The sequence below is a fragment of the Macrobrachium rosenbergii genome, chromosome 13 (assembly GCF_040412425.1).
Source record: "Macrobrachium rosenbergii isolate ZJJX-2024 chromosome 13, ASM4041242v1, whole genome shotgun sequence".
Classification (NCBI taxonomy): Eukaryota; Metazoa; Arthropoda; class Malacostraca; order Decapoda; family Palaemonidae; genus Macrobrachium; species Macrobrachium rosenbergii.
The window spans coordinates 12,230,533-12,247,621 of record NC_089753.1 but is presented as its reverse complement, the minus strand read 5'-3'; the positions used below and the strand labels follow the sequence as shown (position 1 = coordinate 12,247,621).

Below are 17,089 nucleotides of genomic sequence, written 5' to 3'. Positions count from 1 at the left end.
AACAGGTAAAATGAAGGACATGCCCATGTAAACAAAAGGGAGAATGGAAGAGAGTTAAGTGTGGGGAAGTATCTCCACCCCTTTGTGAACAATGACAGGCAGGTGAAAGGTGTAGAGTGCATCAGGTTCCGGCTAAGCCTAAGGTTAAGGAGAGGTTCTTTTCCTTAAAATAGGATACAGAAAGATATCAATTTATCTGGTTTCCATGACCCTCGTGACAGATTGAGGTTGTTTGTAATTAAAACCTTTTCGAGTATGTGACATTTGAAATGACACATTTTTATAATCAATATGAGATGCATCCCAGATTATACCGCGAATGGTGTTCCCTACATGATTAAAAATAATAGAATTTTGATATGCGTATCTTACGATCGTAGTTGTTCGATTTTCTCTGAAAGAGGCTGTTCTCAGTGAAATCCACTGAAAAATTACCACATCCCTTACCAGATATCTCCCGTAGTCATTAGTAACTTAAGATCCTGCAGTATTAGATCACCTGAAAGGAAAAGGATTGTCTCTCTCCAAAGTTTCAGTAATCTCTGGACGTTATCCAGGTGAGAGATTTTTACTTTACTATCGTATTTTTCGTTAGGCCTTATAATAAGCGATGAAAAAAAATCCGATTGGCTTTTTCAATGACTTGGCCTGGGTATTTGAGAGAAGACAGGTGCTCGAGAATTATGTTAAATTCCTTATCATTGTATTCAGGGGAACGAATCTTAAGGGCGCGTAAAAATAAGTTGCACAGTGAACATGTACTTTGTAACATCCCAAGGTATTAGTATCATCCAAGAGCTAAATTCCTGTTATCCTTTTTCCATGCTACTTTAAATTTAATCCCAATACAAGGTTCCTTAATTTATTGAAGAACATATTAAAACCTCCCCAGATCGGGTTCCAACAAGTCAAAATGTCATCCACATACTTCATCCAGATCACAACTTTAGGCTTAATGGGGTTTAGTTTATTATTTCGGTTTCAAATACCCCGCCTGAAGTTTTACAGTTTTCTTTTTTTTTTTATTATGAAACGGAAAATGGTACAAATGCAATACATCTTTTATGAGTACCCTGAAAAATAAACGAATCCACATCAAGACTTGCTAATATTGCATTGTGAAGGGGGATACTGTTTACGGAATATATTGAATTTGGGCAAACATCTTCAGAATGACGACTAAAAGAGAAAGGAAGAAGACTTGGTAGCCATCTCATTATTTTATTCACAAAAGACCCGGCACGTGAAATGGTAGGTCTTAGTGGGATAGTCTTCATGTGTTTTGAGGGGCCAGTTAAGAGAGAGAGAGAGAAGGGAACCAACACTCTTCATGCCCCGAGCTATTTTCCTAATATTTCTATCAGAATCAGCGGATACTTATTTAGAGGAGGTTTTTGTGTCCGCATCGTCCAGCTGTTCATGTGCATGGGTTTTACAGAGAGATAAAATGCCTTGTCCATGATGACAATTTTGCCACCTCTGTCCGATTTTGTTATGTTGAGGTCTAGATTTAATAAAGAACTGGCTGTATTTATAAACCTAACTGGAACAGCATATTTTTAATCAAGATCAGGTACTGCATATAAAATATTACCTTTAAGCAAATCTCCTCACTCGAATAATTGTTATTAGCAATGAATTAATCGAAAACCACTAAGATATAATCTGTTAACATCCCGTCTGGCATTAAAGCAAGTGAGAGTCCAAACTTAACATCAAATGTTGATATGTGTTCTGGCTGCCTAAATCATTCCAGACACAATCATTACTTATAAGATTATTCAGTTTTTGTGTAAGCATATGATGCATTCCATTCAGCTTAATGAAATGCACTATATTGTCATATAGAGCAGTATCGAAATAAAACAAGACATCGGATACCTTGTGTGAGTAGTTTTGTGCGCTGGTAAAACTATTATTGTTTGTAAAGTTGCAAAGATGCTACCTGAAATATAACGCTTCCGGGGTAATTCATAAGGAAAATTCCTTTATAATATACATACATATATATATATATATATATATATATATATATATATATATATATATATATATATATATATATGTATTATATATCATATGTGTTTGTGATCAATACGCTGAAACCATATTGTACGCAAACACATGTTTGCGTTTGTATGCAAAGGTGTGCACGCCATTCAATGAGAGTCGAGAAGAAAAAACGCGAATGAATATATGGCCAGGGTTGTTGGCCATATATCCATCGCTATGCATGTGGATGTTTGCCAAAACTGTCCATAAGGGATTTCAAGAGAGAACTTTCAAGGAATTTGTACGACGTATATTTTATCCTGAGCTGTTTAAAGACTTTCTCTAACATTGCTAATTAAATGAGAACGTTTCGTCACTTAGAATAATGAAGGTTAGTTAGTTATAAATGATTTGTTTAACCAGACCTCTGAACTCTTTGACTGTCTTCACAATTTTGCTGGCACAAAAGCGTGCTTTTACAGTAATTTGCTTCTTTTTATTTTCAATTTGAAAGTTATTTTAAAATACCTTAAATCAACTGTTCAGCTACTTTTAAACTTAAATGTTGGTCTTCTTTGGAAACCACTCAGAAACACGTGACTTGAAAAAAACGTGTATTCATTTGTGAAATTAGTATTAAGAATATTGTACGAATTCGTCTGTGCTCGTTAAAGGGTCATAACTCAAACCTCAGCGTGTTGGAGTCACTTTGGTAGAGCTTACTGAAGAGTGACTCTGATCGTCTAGGTTGAAGTCGACTTCGTGGAAAATGTCCATGACTTGTATATTATGAGTAAAGATCAAGAATCTCTCTCACTCTCTCTCTCTCTCTCTCTCTCTCTCTCTCTCTCACACACACACACACACACACACACACAAAGCATAACTTGCAGTTGCACAACTTTTTTAATGTTCTAATTGCAGAGATAGTCTAGTATGCTGTCATAATTCTGTATTAGTGTCATAATTCTGTATTAACAGAGGCATCTTTCTAAAAAAGTAAGATTTTACATTTATTTAGGCTCTTTCTTTAAATACAGTAGCTGTGGTCCAAAAGAATATAAAATCCACTACTGCCTAGTGCCTCGGACCTGATATGATCCGAGCCTTTAGACTCCCAAGATCTGTTTAGACTATTAGTTCATCCCTCCCGTCTGTCTGACTGTCCGTCTCTCTCCTCCAAAGTCAGATCTAACATCGTTGCTCTCAGTAATTATTACAAAATTGTTGTTGTCCGAATCTACGCATGAAGGGTCTTGACGAGGTAGCCTAATCCAAGGTCCAACACCCCTTGAGGGGTGGAAATTTCATAAGTAATCTCTCTCTCTCTCTCTCTCTCTCTCTCTCTCTCTCTCTCTCTCTCTCTCATATACATCCTGCGAAGAAAAACTAGCCTGAATAATTGGTCACCCAATATGGCAATACAAGTAATACAAGAAACACAAGGCTGCAAACTGCAATTGGTGTAAAACTGCGACATTTTTTTTATTTGCTTAAATTACCGCGCTGCGTGAGAAATGTCCGGTGCATGTTAGGCTTACGTCAAAGGACGATGATTATCGAACAGAATTTCGCTGTAATAATCTATATCAGTTCTTAAGTTGGGTTTTTAATGAATGCAAATAATAAAAATAATGAATAACAAACTGCTGTCGTTCTCACTGTTTTCATGGTGTTTTACATTAATTTATAAGTAGCTTACTAATACTCTTTCGAACGACAAGTTGCGGCATTTTTGTGACTTACGGTATACTATATAGGAAAAACTTAGCCTCAACGTTTCCTTAGCGTACACACATCAAAAAAACTATATGAAAAGACGGAAACGTATACGATGTTTCTCTAAGGAGGCGTGATCTCTCTCTCTCTCTCTCTCTCTCTCTCTCTCTCTCTCTCTCTCTGGAAGAAACGGAAGTGTTGGTGGGTAACGATGCATTTTCTGGGATTTTTTTTTTCAGTATTCACGAAGTGTTCATACCATTTAACACTGAAGAGCTGAATCTCTTTACCTTTTCAAATAAGGTATTATTATGTATAAATGTAATATTTAATATCGATAGTGGATCTGTCACCGGGATTTCATGAATTTTATGACGGCGACATTGTATCATATGGCATACGTTTACATTACACACACACACACACACACACACACACATACATACATACATACATACATACATAAAGTGGCAGTGACCTTTGTCAACTAAATTCATCTCCGTTAGAGAGAGCGCTTGGTGTTGAAATTACATGTATATTTAATATGATATGTACGCGTAAATATATGAGAGAGAGAGAGAGAGAGAGAGAGAGAGAGAGAGAGAGAGAGGACCGCACCCATCCCCATACAGCATTTGGTTCAGCAGCAGCCTGTGTCTAGGTGACCTTTGGTTCTAACATTATGCCGGCGCGCAAGCACGCTTCAGCTACTCGCGAGTGTTGTATTGTGAAAACAGAGTGCTCAGTTTATAACGCCGTTTCGTAGGAGCGTTCTCTGAAGTCGCTTTCATCAAATTACTTCGTAAAGGGTACGTTCTTTTTTCCCATACTGTAATTAAATTTTTCTTCCCTCTCCCCATAATCACACCTTCCCAACCCATTCTCTCTCTCTCTCTCTCTCTCTCTCTCTCTCTCTCTCTCTCTCTCTCTCTTCTTCCCGAGGTCGTAAATTTGCCTGATGGTCCCGCCCCCAACCTACGAAAACCTGTTCGGAGGTAAGGCACAACTTCGGTGCCACGCTCTTCCCTTTTCCATCTAGGGACAGTAAGGAACCGCCAAGATCTTGAATTTAGGTCAGATTCTGATCATCGTGATTTTCACATAAACACTAGTTACCGTTACAGAAACTTGCTGCAGACCTTCGGGGTAGGTTGAGTTCCGCGATGTGTCGCTCTGAGGCCCGAAAAGCCAACAAGTGAGCCAGTGATAGACGGCGTTCCTCTCACATCCCCATCCCCTCAAAAAAAAATGTTTTTTTTTTTTCCTTTTTGTCATTTCCTGTTCGTGTCTTCGGCGCTGATTGGGGTCATTTCAGATTTTTCTTTCACATTGCTTTAGAGAATTTTTACAACCTTAGGGTACGTATGGAGGGAGAAATTTACAGTGTATGTCTAAGGTTATGTATCCAGTGTTTTCGGAAAACCAATACCAGTAATTTCATTTTAAAATCATAGTTAATTTTTGTTACATGGCCACTGGCCATCAGCACTTTAATTCAGAATTAAAACCCAATATGGCTGCTCTTTTCGTCTAAAAAACGTGAAAGTTATGGGAACGAATGCAGAGTGAGGGGTCAGAGGTATAGTAGCAGGCATTTCTGTAGTAACTATGTCACGGGGAATATGAAGTGAATTAAAATTACAACGAGAAAACAAGCAAACAAAACCTTACCGACATTAAAGCCTTCCACTGTAGGAGAGATGGAAACAGCAAGCAGGCAAGCCAGAAGAACGACACCTCTTTTGACGTACATATTTCTGTCGCTTTGAATTCTTCTTTCCGAAGTATTGTCACAATCTCATGTGTTCACCACTTGTTTCAGACACTGTGCCAGTACACTTTCGTGAACAAGTATCAGCTGCGGGAATATTTTAAAGCAACTTTAACGTCCGAGAACATTGGAATGCGTTGGGGAGGAAAGACTACCAGCCGCCTCCTTGACTCGCAGCACTGTGGGCCCCTTGGCTTCCCAAGTAATAATCGTAGAAACGCCTTAGAATTTCCACGCCCCTTTTCTTGCGAGTAATATTCGCTCAATGCTTATTACGGATTGAAAAACTCTTAAAATCGATTGCTGGCCTTATTGAAAGAGGCATCCAAACGTGCTTACAGCATGATTTATAGAATTTAAGAAAACCAGGTGGCCAGGAGTGTGGATGCGTCGACAACACCACTACCGTCAGCCGCCACACACTAACATGCTATCCCGATTCCCAAATGGTGGCTGGCTTCGCCACTCTCGGCGGCCAGATGAACTCACGACCGGGGAAAGAGCTACACGCACGGCCGCGTTCAATATGTTGGGTAGAAGGTAAACGTAGTATTGTTTTTGAGAACGGTTACCCTTTAATCCATAGCATTAGTCAATGTTTATCAAAATTTCCTGTTAATTATTCCATTCAAGATTAATGTTTGACTGTCAACAATCTCTACAGAAACACTCGCCGTTTTAGCTAATGAAAAAGCGTCATATGGCTGGTATTGCTTCTTGGACATTAGTTGGCTGTTTCCTTTATATTTTATCCAGGATATGAACGAAGCCATGTCTCCACGGCAAGGTTTACGTGCCTTGGATTGATGCCACTGTTGTAAATAATTTCAAATTATTTTGGGTATTTTTTGTTAAGTAGAAGGATTGAGTTTCATAGTCTAAATCCTAATATTAAAAAACAGACGCCAATTTGTGTACTAATTAAAATCATTTAAGTCTCTAGGCAGTTGATTTCAGGTTATACGTAGAGGTGCCAGTGCGTCATTTCTTTTTTCTCGCGATTCTTTAACCCGATGAACTGTTACAATCGCGAAGTTTATTTACTTTTTTGCTAATAAATCAAGCTTAAAGTAATTGCAAGTAGTTTCTTAGGCATGTACTTTTTAGTAACCACAATCAGTGTCATAACGATATGCTTAATATAGTCGAACATAGGATGTTAGGTTTTGCACAGTAATTGCAAGCCCTTTCAACTCATTGTAATTGCAGGCAGAAACTTGGGTTAGTGCTCGTAGTAATCGCAAGCAGCTTCTTATTTTAGGTATGCACTCCCAGTAATCTGAGGCGCTTCCCTAGGTAGGTCCTGAATGCAGTTGTAAACAATTTCTTCTTAACTCACAGTATTTGCAAGCAGCTTGAGGCCTGTACGTATAGTAAGCTTATGCATTTCTTGGATCTGTAAATGCCATCAGTTTGCACTTAAAAGTAATTGCTATAATTTTTCTAGGTATATACCTAATGTAGTAATGAGCATTTTCTTAGGTATGGACTCGTAATAATTCCTAGCAGATTTTCTAATCACAATTAGCTTCTTCTGTTGTATTGTCTGGGTAACAGGAAGGGGATCATCCTAACAAATTATTTGAACTGAAAATTAGAAAAAACACTTTTAAAAAATGGAGCATTTTGATTATTACGAGTCACCATTAATGTTATTACTATAATTAACATTTTGTGTTCATTTGACATCGTACACATTTATTTTAGTGCACATACACACACACACATACATACATATATATATATATATATATATATATATATATATATATATATATATATATATATATATATACTGTATATATATATATATGTGTGTGTGTGTGTGTGTGTGCACTAAAATAGTGATGTTACTATAATTAACATTTTGTGTTCATTTGACATCATGCACTATTTTATAATTCTACACACACACACACACACACACACACACACACACACACACACATATATATATATATATATATATATATATATATATGTGTGTGTGTAAAATTGTGTAACATGATGCGTGTTAAAATAGTGCATGATGTCAAATGAACACAAAATGTTAATTATAGTAACATCACTATTTTAGTGCACACACACACACACACACATATATATATATATATATATATATATATATATATATATGTAAATAATTTCAAATTATTTTGGGTATTTTTGTTAAGTAGAAGGATTGAGTTTCATAGTCTAAATCCTAATATTAAAAAACAGACGCCAATTTGTGTACTAATTAAAATCATTTAAGTCTCTAGGCAGTTGATTTCAGGTTATACGTAGAGGTGCCAGTGCGTCATTTCGCGATTTCACACACACACACACACACACACACACACACATATATATATATATATATATATATATATATATATATATATATATATATATATATATATATATATATATATATATATATATATATATATATATATATATATATATATATATATGTGTGTATATATATGTATGTATATATATATATATATATAAAATATATATATGATGTCAAGTGAACACAAAATGTTAATTATAGTAACATCATGAAGGATGATTCGTGAACACAAAATGTTAAAAGTAACATCATGAAGGAAGATTCGTAATAATCAAAATGCCCCATTTTTTTAAGTATTTTTTTTTTCTAATTTTCAGTTGAAATAATTTGTTAGGATGATCCTCATCCTGTTAGCCAAACAATACAGCAGAAGAAGCTGTTTGTGATTAAAAAAATCTGCTAGGAATTATTACGAGTCCATACCTAAGAAAATGCTCATTACCTACATCAGGTATTAACCTGGAAAGTATATACCAAGAAAAATTATAGCAATTACTTTTAGCTACAAACTGATGGCAATTACAGACCCAAAAAATATATTTGAGTCTAGGTCCCCATGAGCATCAAGGTTTAAGAGATAATTAATTTCATGGGGTCAAACAGCTCTACTAGTCGGTTTAGCTTCAGGAAAACAGGAATGAGTCTTATTGAGTTATTCATTGCTTTGCTTTCTGTCAAACACATCATTTATAAGGGTTGTCTTTTCTTGTAAACAGCGAGTGACGACGTTATCTGGTTGAGCAAAGGAGGAATTAATGAAGCTTTGTCAAAAAATGCAGATTTGAGAGTGCCCCACCATTTATATGTTCCTGAGTTGTACTAGAAATGGTTTCTTTTATCAACAAATTGAACTTCATTTCCAGGTGAAACACACTATCTGAGCGATAGCTGTTAGTAGGGGTGATTATTCTATGGCAAATCAGACCTACTACTTTTCCCTAAGTAAGCATGTCTAAAACTGTCATTGAACCAGACTGTGCTTTTAAAAGTGATACATTAATTCAACAAACAAAACGGAATTTGCATATTTTTGTTAACAAATTATCAGCTCAAGAAACAGTTGGCTTATAAGAGGTGCTAAAGAAACGAGCAGGTAAAAGTTACTGCTGATTTATTCAAGGTCCAGGCAGTTTATATAGCGGCCGACTGGCGTCGGGCCGCGGAAGACAATGGAAGCAAGGGTGACCTGAGGTCGATAACAATTAATAAATAAATACAGTGAACGAGTACAATATACAATGCAACAATAGACAGAATTAAAGTTGCATATAATCTTGACGCCTGCGAAAGAAGAAATACACGGTACACATTTGATGAACAGATAGATAATTGCATACACAGTTTAAACAATTGAATTTTCGTGACCTAGCCCGTCCACCGTGATGAATCGTAGGTACAAAGAAATGGGCCGTCATCAAAGAAAACTTGCTTAGCGGGGAACTTTACAAATACTCCCCCCCAAGACGTAGGTAACATCTGATTAATCGGCGTATCTGCTGGGGCGTTGAAGGGTGTCCCGGCTGCATGAGGACAACGGAGGGACGCCTTGTGTTTGAGGGTGGCTGGATGTGGGTGTGGGTGGCCTTTTCCGGGGGCGGCCACATTTCCGCTTCTTGCGAGGGCCTGGTTGCAGCGGTGGCTGCGCCAGCGGAGGGTGCAGTGTGCTGAAGGTTGTGTCTTCCTCCAGGAGGGGGGGCTTGACCTGGTCGATTGACACCCAATCGTCCCTCCCGTGGAATGCGAGCAGGAATGCCTTGCTGTTCCGCTCCAGCACGCGGAAGGGCCCCTTGTAGGGCCTGGTCAGTGATGGGCGAACGGCGTCATCTCTGACTAAGACGTGGGTAGTGGAGGCCAGCCCGGGCGGTGTGAAGGTGGCCGGCCTGTCGGTATATGTCCTCTTGTAGGGGGCGAACTTGCCGACGATTTCGCAAAGCCTCTGGATCGATGGGTTGTGGCGATCCTCTGTCACTAGTTCGCCCAGGACCACGAGGGGCTCGCCGTAGGTTTTCTCGGCTGCTGAAGGGGCGCCGTCGGCCCTGGGGGCGGTTATCAACCCGAGGAGGACCCACGGCAGCTGGCACTTCCAGTCCTTGGCGGTACAGCGGGCCATAAGGGACGCCTTCAGGGACCTGTGGAAACACTCGACCGGGCCGTTGGCGGCTGGGTTGTAGGCCGTGGTGGTGTGATGAGCTGTCCCCAGCAGCTGGGCCAGGGCGGACCACAATTCGGACAGGAAGGCGGTCCCCCTGTTGGTCGTGATGTGGTCAGGGACGCCGAAGCGGCTGATCCAGCTGGAAAGTAGGGCCTCGGCGCAGGCGCTGGCGGTGGCATCTTGCATTGGTGTGGCTTCGGGCCACCTTGTTGAGCTGTCTGCCACCGTCAGGAGATATCTGGACCCGCCCGACGGGGGAAGGGGCCTGACGACGTCGATGTGCACATGGCCGAAACGCCGCCTTGGCTGCGGGAACTCGCCTACCCCAGATTCGGTGTGCCGCCCCACCTTGCTGGTTTGGCAATGCAGGCACTGTCTCGCCCAGGTCCTCGCGTCCTTCTGCACTCCGTGCCAGACAAACTTCTCTGACAGCAGCTTGGCCGTCGTCCTGCCGGAGGGGTGTGACAGGCCGTGGATGATGTCGAATACCTGGCGGCGGCGGGAGGCTGGCACTAGGGGGCGGGGCTGACCGGTGCTGACGTCGCAGAGGAGATTTGGGCCCCCGGGGGCGAGGGGCACGTCCCTCCACTTTAGAAACGTGATGGCGGTGCGGTAGGCTGGGGTCTCTGGGTCGGCGGCCTGCTCCCTGGCGAGGTCTTCGTAGTTGATTCCCAGCTGCACTGCATTCAGCTGGACTTTGGGGAGGGCGTCCGCCACAGGGTTTTTCCTGCCGGGGAGGTACTTGATGGAGCAGGTGAACTCGGCGATGGCCGAGAGATGCCGTTGCTGCCTGGAGGACCATGCATCCCCCTGCTTGGTGAAGGCATGGACCAGCGGTTGGTGGTCTGTATAGATTGTGAAGGGCGTGCCCTCCAGGAGGAACTTGAAGTGCCGGACTGCACGGTATACTGCACAGAGTTCCCTGTTGAAGGTGATGTAGCGGGCCTCTGCGGCGTTGAACTTCTTACTGAAGAAGGCGATGGGCTGGGGGGTGCCTTTGATGACCTGTTCTAGGACAGCACCACAGGCGACATTGCTGGCATCTGTTGTCAGCTGGAGGGGGGTTGCTGGGATCCTGGTGGGCCAAGGCGGTTGCCTTGGCGAGGGCAGCCTTCGTCAGGGAGAAGGCCTGCTGCTGGCTGGGTCCCCACAACAAGGATTTTGGTCGGCCTTTCAGGTTCTCCGTCAAAGGGGCCGTGGTGTGTGCGATCCCGGGGATGAACCTCCTGTAGTAGTTCACCATCCAGAGAAATTCTTGGACGGCCTTGACGGAGGTGGGGACGGGGAACCTGGTGACGGCTGCGACTTTGGATGTGAGCGGACGGACGCCATCTGGGGATACCTCATGGCCCAGGAAGTCGGCCTTCTGTACACCGAAGGTGCATTTGTCAAAACGTACGACGAGGCTGTTCTCCTGTAGGCGCTGCAGGACTGCCCTGATGTGTTTCTGGTGCTCCTTGTGGGACCTGGAAAATATAAGGATATCATCTGCGTAGCAGACGCAGAACTTTAGGTCCCCCAGGATGCTGTCCATGAGCCGCTGGAAAGTCGCCCCAGCGTTCCTCAGGCCGAATGTAGAGAAGGCGAACACATAGGACCCGAAAGGCGTGATGATGGCAGTCTTTGGTATGTCCTCTGGCGCGACCGGTACCTGAAAATATGATTTTAAGAGATCCAACTTAGTAAATATTTTGGCCCCGTGGAAGGATGCCGTGAGGTCCTGCATGTTCGGCATTAGGTAATGGTCAGGTTCCATTGCCAGGTTGAGTCGCCTGTAGTCGTCGCAGGTTCTCCAGGAACCATCTGGTTTCTGCACCATGTGGAGGGGGGAGGCCCACGGGCTGGAGGCCTCCTTGCAGATTCCCATCCGTTCCATTTCAGCGAATGCGTCCTTGGCCTCCTGAAGGTGTCGAGGGGGAAGCCTCCGGAACTTCGCATGTGCCGGGGCCCTTTGTTTTTATGTGGTGATATATGCCATGTTTGGCTGGGGCCCGGACTTTTGGTGGAGCTCGGGCCTGAACACGTCAGGGAACTCCGTCAGCAGCTGCGAGTATTGGTGGGGGGCAGCAGAGCAGATGGTGGGCGCCTTGGGTCCCGTTGCCAACAGAAGGGACTGGCAGGAGTCTGTATCTAGGAGGCATTTCCGACCGACGTCAACTGCCAGCCCGAAGTGCGCCAGGAAATCCACACCCAGGAGTGGGGTCCTAACGTCCGCGATGACAAAGTCCCAGGAGTACCTCTGGCCAAGGATGGAGATCGACAGGGGCCTGGTTCCGTAGGAGAGGATGGGGGACCCATTGGCGGCTGTCAGGGAGGCAGCCGGGTCCAGTTCCTGCTTGCTGTCCTCTCTAGATGCCGGGAAGATTGATTCAATGGCCCCCGTGTCGACCAGCATCATCCTGCTGGAGACGGTGTCACGGACGTAGAAGCCTATTGGTTCTGGGCCCCTGGGTTCTTCTGCTGCCATGGCGGCTTGTCCTGCTGGCCGCTGCCTCCCCCATTTTTTGAACGGGCGAATGAACAGGGTGGCAGGCAGTTCCAGGCGTCTTTGCTGAACCGCCTGTGATAATGGCAAAGACCCGGGGAATTCCACCTGTTGGGAGGCGCTGGGCGCCTCCTGGTGATGGCGTTGACCTCTTCCTCTGTGCCCTCCTCCTGCTGGATGGCGCTGACTGGGAGTGTGGGCGCTGGTACCCGCTTTGTTGCCTTTACGGAGTCCGTCAAGTGCTGTGCTGAGATGATCAGGTCTTCGAGGGGCATCGCTTAGGGCTCCTGGATTTGTGTGCGGACCTCCGGGAGGAGCTGACGGAGGAGGATCTCCCGCGACAGGCTTATCTCGCGCTTCTTTTTACTGCCTTTGTTGTCTGGGATGGTGAGGAGGTTTCGGATCATGCCCCATGACTCCATGACACTCTGATCCTGTCGTGGGTTGATGGCAAGGTCGAGGGCGCGGGCAGCCCACTCGGCAACCGGCAGGGAGCATGTCTGGAGGAGGGTTTTCTTCAGGAGGTGGTAGGTAAGGGGGCATGCTTCAGACACCCACGGGACCAGCTTACTGTAGATCTCCTCCGGCAGGGCGTTGAGTACTATATCCGCCTGCAGCCTCTCGTCGTTAAGGTCCGCAATCCTGAACTGGCTCTCGACCCTGTAGAGCCACGCCGACAGATTCCCCTGCGTAAATGGTGGCAGTTTTATGGACAGGGCGGCCCTGGATTGGCCTGCTGGGCTGGAGAGAGTGCGGGGCGCGGGCAGGGGTGTGGAGGAGCGTGAGAGCCTCGGCGCGGGAACGGGTGCGGGTGATATGGGAGGGAGGTATACCTCTGAATCCGTGAGGTCCGCGGTTAATTGAACGAGGGAGGGGATGTCCGCGTCCATACTCGCTCTTTGCCCTCTTATATGGAGTAGGGTACTCGCGTCAAAACGCACTTGGGAGCGCGCCGTGTGAGTCCGCTAATGATGCTGGTGATTTTGCCGACGAGAGTCAGCACGCCCAAACGCTGGTTCAGCACCGTGATTAGTCCGCTAAGGGCGAGAGTAAGCTCCTGAAGCCACGACTGAGTCGCCGTATGGGTCCGCTAATGGCTTCGGGAACCACTCCAGGGGTCACCACTATAAGAGGTGCTAAAGAAACGAGCTGGTAAAAGTTACTGCTGATTTGTTCAAGGTCCAGGCAGTTTATATAGCGGCCGACTGGCGTCAGGCCGTGGAAGGCAATGGAAGCAAGGGTGACCTGAGGTCGATAACCATTAATAAATAAATACAGCGAACAAGTACAATATACAATGCAACAATAGACAGAATTAAAGTTGAGTATAATCTTGATGACTGTGAAAGAAGAAATACACGGTACACAGTTGATGAACAGATAAATAATTGCATACACAATTTAAACAATTGAATTTTCGTGACCTAGCCCGTCCACCGTGACGAATCGTAGGTACAAAGAAAATGGGCCGTCATCAAAGAAAACTTGCTTAGCGGGAACTTTACAGGCTGAGCTTTTTATACAGCTGTGACCAGTTCATACGAGAAAGATCACTTGAAATTCCATTCCCGTCTGCATGAAATTTAATACAGTACTGTATATATTTTATTAGAGTAGGACACACCAGGGATAGCTTTATACTGGTTATGATATCATGGAATCAGTGAATAGTAGATCCAAGCAATGACCAGACATGTTTTTGGCATTATTATTAATATGTTCACACCCAGACACAGAAGAATTCACAAGCATGGCACTTAGTAGGATAAACAGAATTCGGCCACTCCTTATGGTTAGCATTGAAATTCTTGACACAAAAAAGAGGTGGCTCCATTATTTCTGTCTGTCCAGTGTGGACCTCATGGCATCCACATTCATAACAGATCTTACTGGAATCGGGGTACTCATTTCTAATGCACACTACCATCCCCCTTGCCTTAGGAACGGGTATTACACTGTAGGAATGAGTTTTATGTAAACCAGTTGTTTTTGATTGAGCATGATAGTCACACGGTGCACATTACTGTACTGGTAAGAGTAATGACTGTGATTTTCTTCTCGTTGTGAAAAATGTAAGGAGTTTTTGATGAGAAAATGAATAATTTTATGAAGTATCAGAAGATGTAAGGGGCTGATAGATTGCATAGACAATTAGTCAGATCAGGTCATAAGTATAGTATATTTATTTGAGTTTACTTCTATCATTTGTTAGGCACTTGACTAGGTATATTAGGGGTAAGGATCAGAGTTTCCCCTGTAGTGATCGACCTTTTACTGTTCCCCCATAAGAGAGGTGTCAGAACCTTCATCAGTCTGTAGCCTGCTTTCATGACTGCCCTGCAACAGTAGGTCTTCTCCTCTGCCAGGGGGAATTAGTTTCTCTTGAACCAGATATAAGAGTATTCTTCCTGTCTTTCCTATAGTTTGGAGAGCATGAAGGTACACATTAGTGCATAGAAGTGTACCTACTTATAAAAGGCTCTGGTTTACAAACCAGAGCCTTTTAAATAGGAGTATTCCTCAGCATTAGGTGGAAACAGTTGTTGAAACTTGGTAACGAGGTGGTTAATTGAACGTAGATGACCGAGTGGGGTGAAACTCCCACCATCTTGCTGCCATAAGACACCACTTTTTCCTTTGCTGTTAAGGACCTATGTGAGGTGATTTAGGTGGGCTTAGGACAAAGGCTGTGGATTGTATACTTGAGAAAAATATGGATACTTTTAAAAATTTGGTATTCTTATGGAAATAGAATCATTGCCTTAGGTGGGAGGATAACTTTTCAACTGACTGGTAAGTTGAATCTCCCTCTGGAAATGACATGCTCCTGGTCATAATTATGAGCATGTGAGCAATGATTCCTGTAAGCTCCTCTACAATCTGGCAAGGGAAGCAAGATCGATAGGGTCCTGAGCTGGGGTGAAGTGCTTGTGAACTCTCACTCTAGGGAAACTTCAGAGACTAAGTACTGCCTTAAAGTAAAGGTACCACAAGTTGGAAGGCAGCCAGTATCTGGGTCTTTCATAAACTGATGATACCTTTAGACCCACCCCGTTTAAAGTTACGGGAGACAGGGAGACAGGGAGCCAGTTACTCACCTATTCTACCCCTAGCTGTATGACATCCAAGTACCTAAGGTGAGATGCTTTTTATGAAAGGAGCTTGGAGACTACACAACCTGTTGAGCAGCCACCACAAGTTGTAAGGCGAAGATGTCCAAAGACTTGTGGCTAACCTCCCAGAGGTAAAATAAGGTAAAGGTAGTCTGGCATCACCAGACACCTTTCCTGATTGTCTGTGAGGCCAAAAATTTTCTCCAAATGGCTAGGCACAGGCCAACTTCCCTGGCTTTGCCCAGAATGGACAATTGTCCTCCTGGCAGGACTAACCACATGTCTGTGTGATCACTTCCTGAAGCCAAAAAGAAAAGGTGTTCTTGGAGACCTCCTTCTTGTGTCTGTTAGTCTTAGAGGGTGGGTTCTTATTAGATAGTACCACAAGGCTGACATTGGGCACAAAAGCTTCTCATTCAGCTCCCACTAACAAATTCACAGGGGTAGAGAACCCAAAAATTCATGAATCTCTTGTCAGAAACTGGTGGGTTGTGTTTTCTCCACAAACTCATGAACAGTAACTGTGCAACTTGTCAACACACTATGACAAGGCTAAGACTAGAAAAATAAGTCTCAAGGATGAGATCTCAATTCAAGGCCTCTCCCAAGGGCTCCATGATGCCTTGGTAGTCTGTGGAGGACAGGATTAACATCCCACCCTGGAGGCCAAAGCTAAATAGATGGGCAACAGGTTGGTCACTGGAGTTCCCCTTTGCTCAAAAGCCTGCTCAAGAAAGTAAGGGTCAATCTGTCTTGACTAACTGTTCCTGGCACATGAGCTGGTCCACCAAAGCATTACTAGCCAGAATGTCTATGGCTGACAGCTGAACACAGTGGCAAATACAGGCGCACTCACTTGCGCATCTGTATTGCCAACTGTCATTACTCATCAACACTACAGAGGGACCATCACACATTCTTATAATGTTGCAGCTATCCACGCTGGAAACATTTCCAAGACAATGCTCAGATGGTCATTCTCTGTCCACATACTTAAAGCAGAGAGATCTCCCAGGTGTGCTTCCAAACCTTTCTTGATGCATCTAAGAACAGAAGCATTTTCAGAGCTGGAGAGTTTACAGGAACTCCCAGAAGGAGATTCCCATTGTCCAACCACCATAGAAGGTCCTCATTACACTTGGCTTAAGCGCACAAGGTGATAGGAAGTGTTGCTTGAGGCCAATCATTGCTGCTTCAGTTGCCACTGGAGTGAACATTTGTGGAGGTGCCTAAGTGGCACAAGCTTCTCAAAGGATGACAAGTTACTATGGATGACCTGCCAAAGCTGAAGATGGTTGTTCACTGTGCTGTCACCTCCCTGAATGTGTTGAAGCAGAAGCTTTACCAAAAACTTCATTGTTGCCATGTCAGTCAGCATGCCCAGGATCTGCTTGTTGCTTTGGCACAAGATACAACTTTCCCCAGCTATAGTGATCCCAAGGGCTGGACAGAAGACAAGGAGGCAGTTTTTTCGGGAGGAACTGCATCTCTTAGATGCAGAAACCAGCCAGTTATCAAA

At 43.8% G+C, this 17,089-nt stretch overlaps 1 protein-coding gene and 1 long non-coding RNA gene across 6 annotated transcripts in view; one reads left to right on the top strand and one right to left on the bottom strand.

Moving 5' to 3' along the window:
* The window catches only part of LOC136844910 (calcium-binding protein P-like), a 46,854-nt gene extending 40,884 nt beyond the window's left edge, over nt 1–5,970 (bottom strand). The window contains exon 1 of one of the 4 annotated variants that reach the window (XM_067114233.1): nt 5,383–5,970. In XM_067114233.1, coding sequence (XP_066970334.1) covers nt 5,383–5,464 — 82 coding nt within the window. In that variant the 5' untranslated portion in view covers nt 5,465–5,970. The remainder of the gene's footprint in view (nt 1–5,382) is intronic. The other 3 variants (XM_067114236.1, XM_067114237.1, XM_067114235.1) reach the window with 3 other exon arrangements.
* Nucleotides 1–17,089, top strand: part of LOC136844912 (uncharacterized) — a 511,857-nt gene that overhangs the window by 474,246 nt on the left and 20,522 nt on the right. The gene's annotated exons all lie outside the window — the stretch shown is intronic.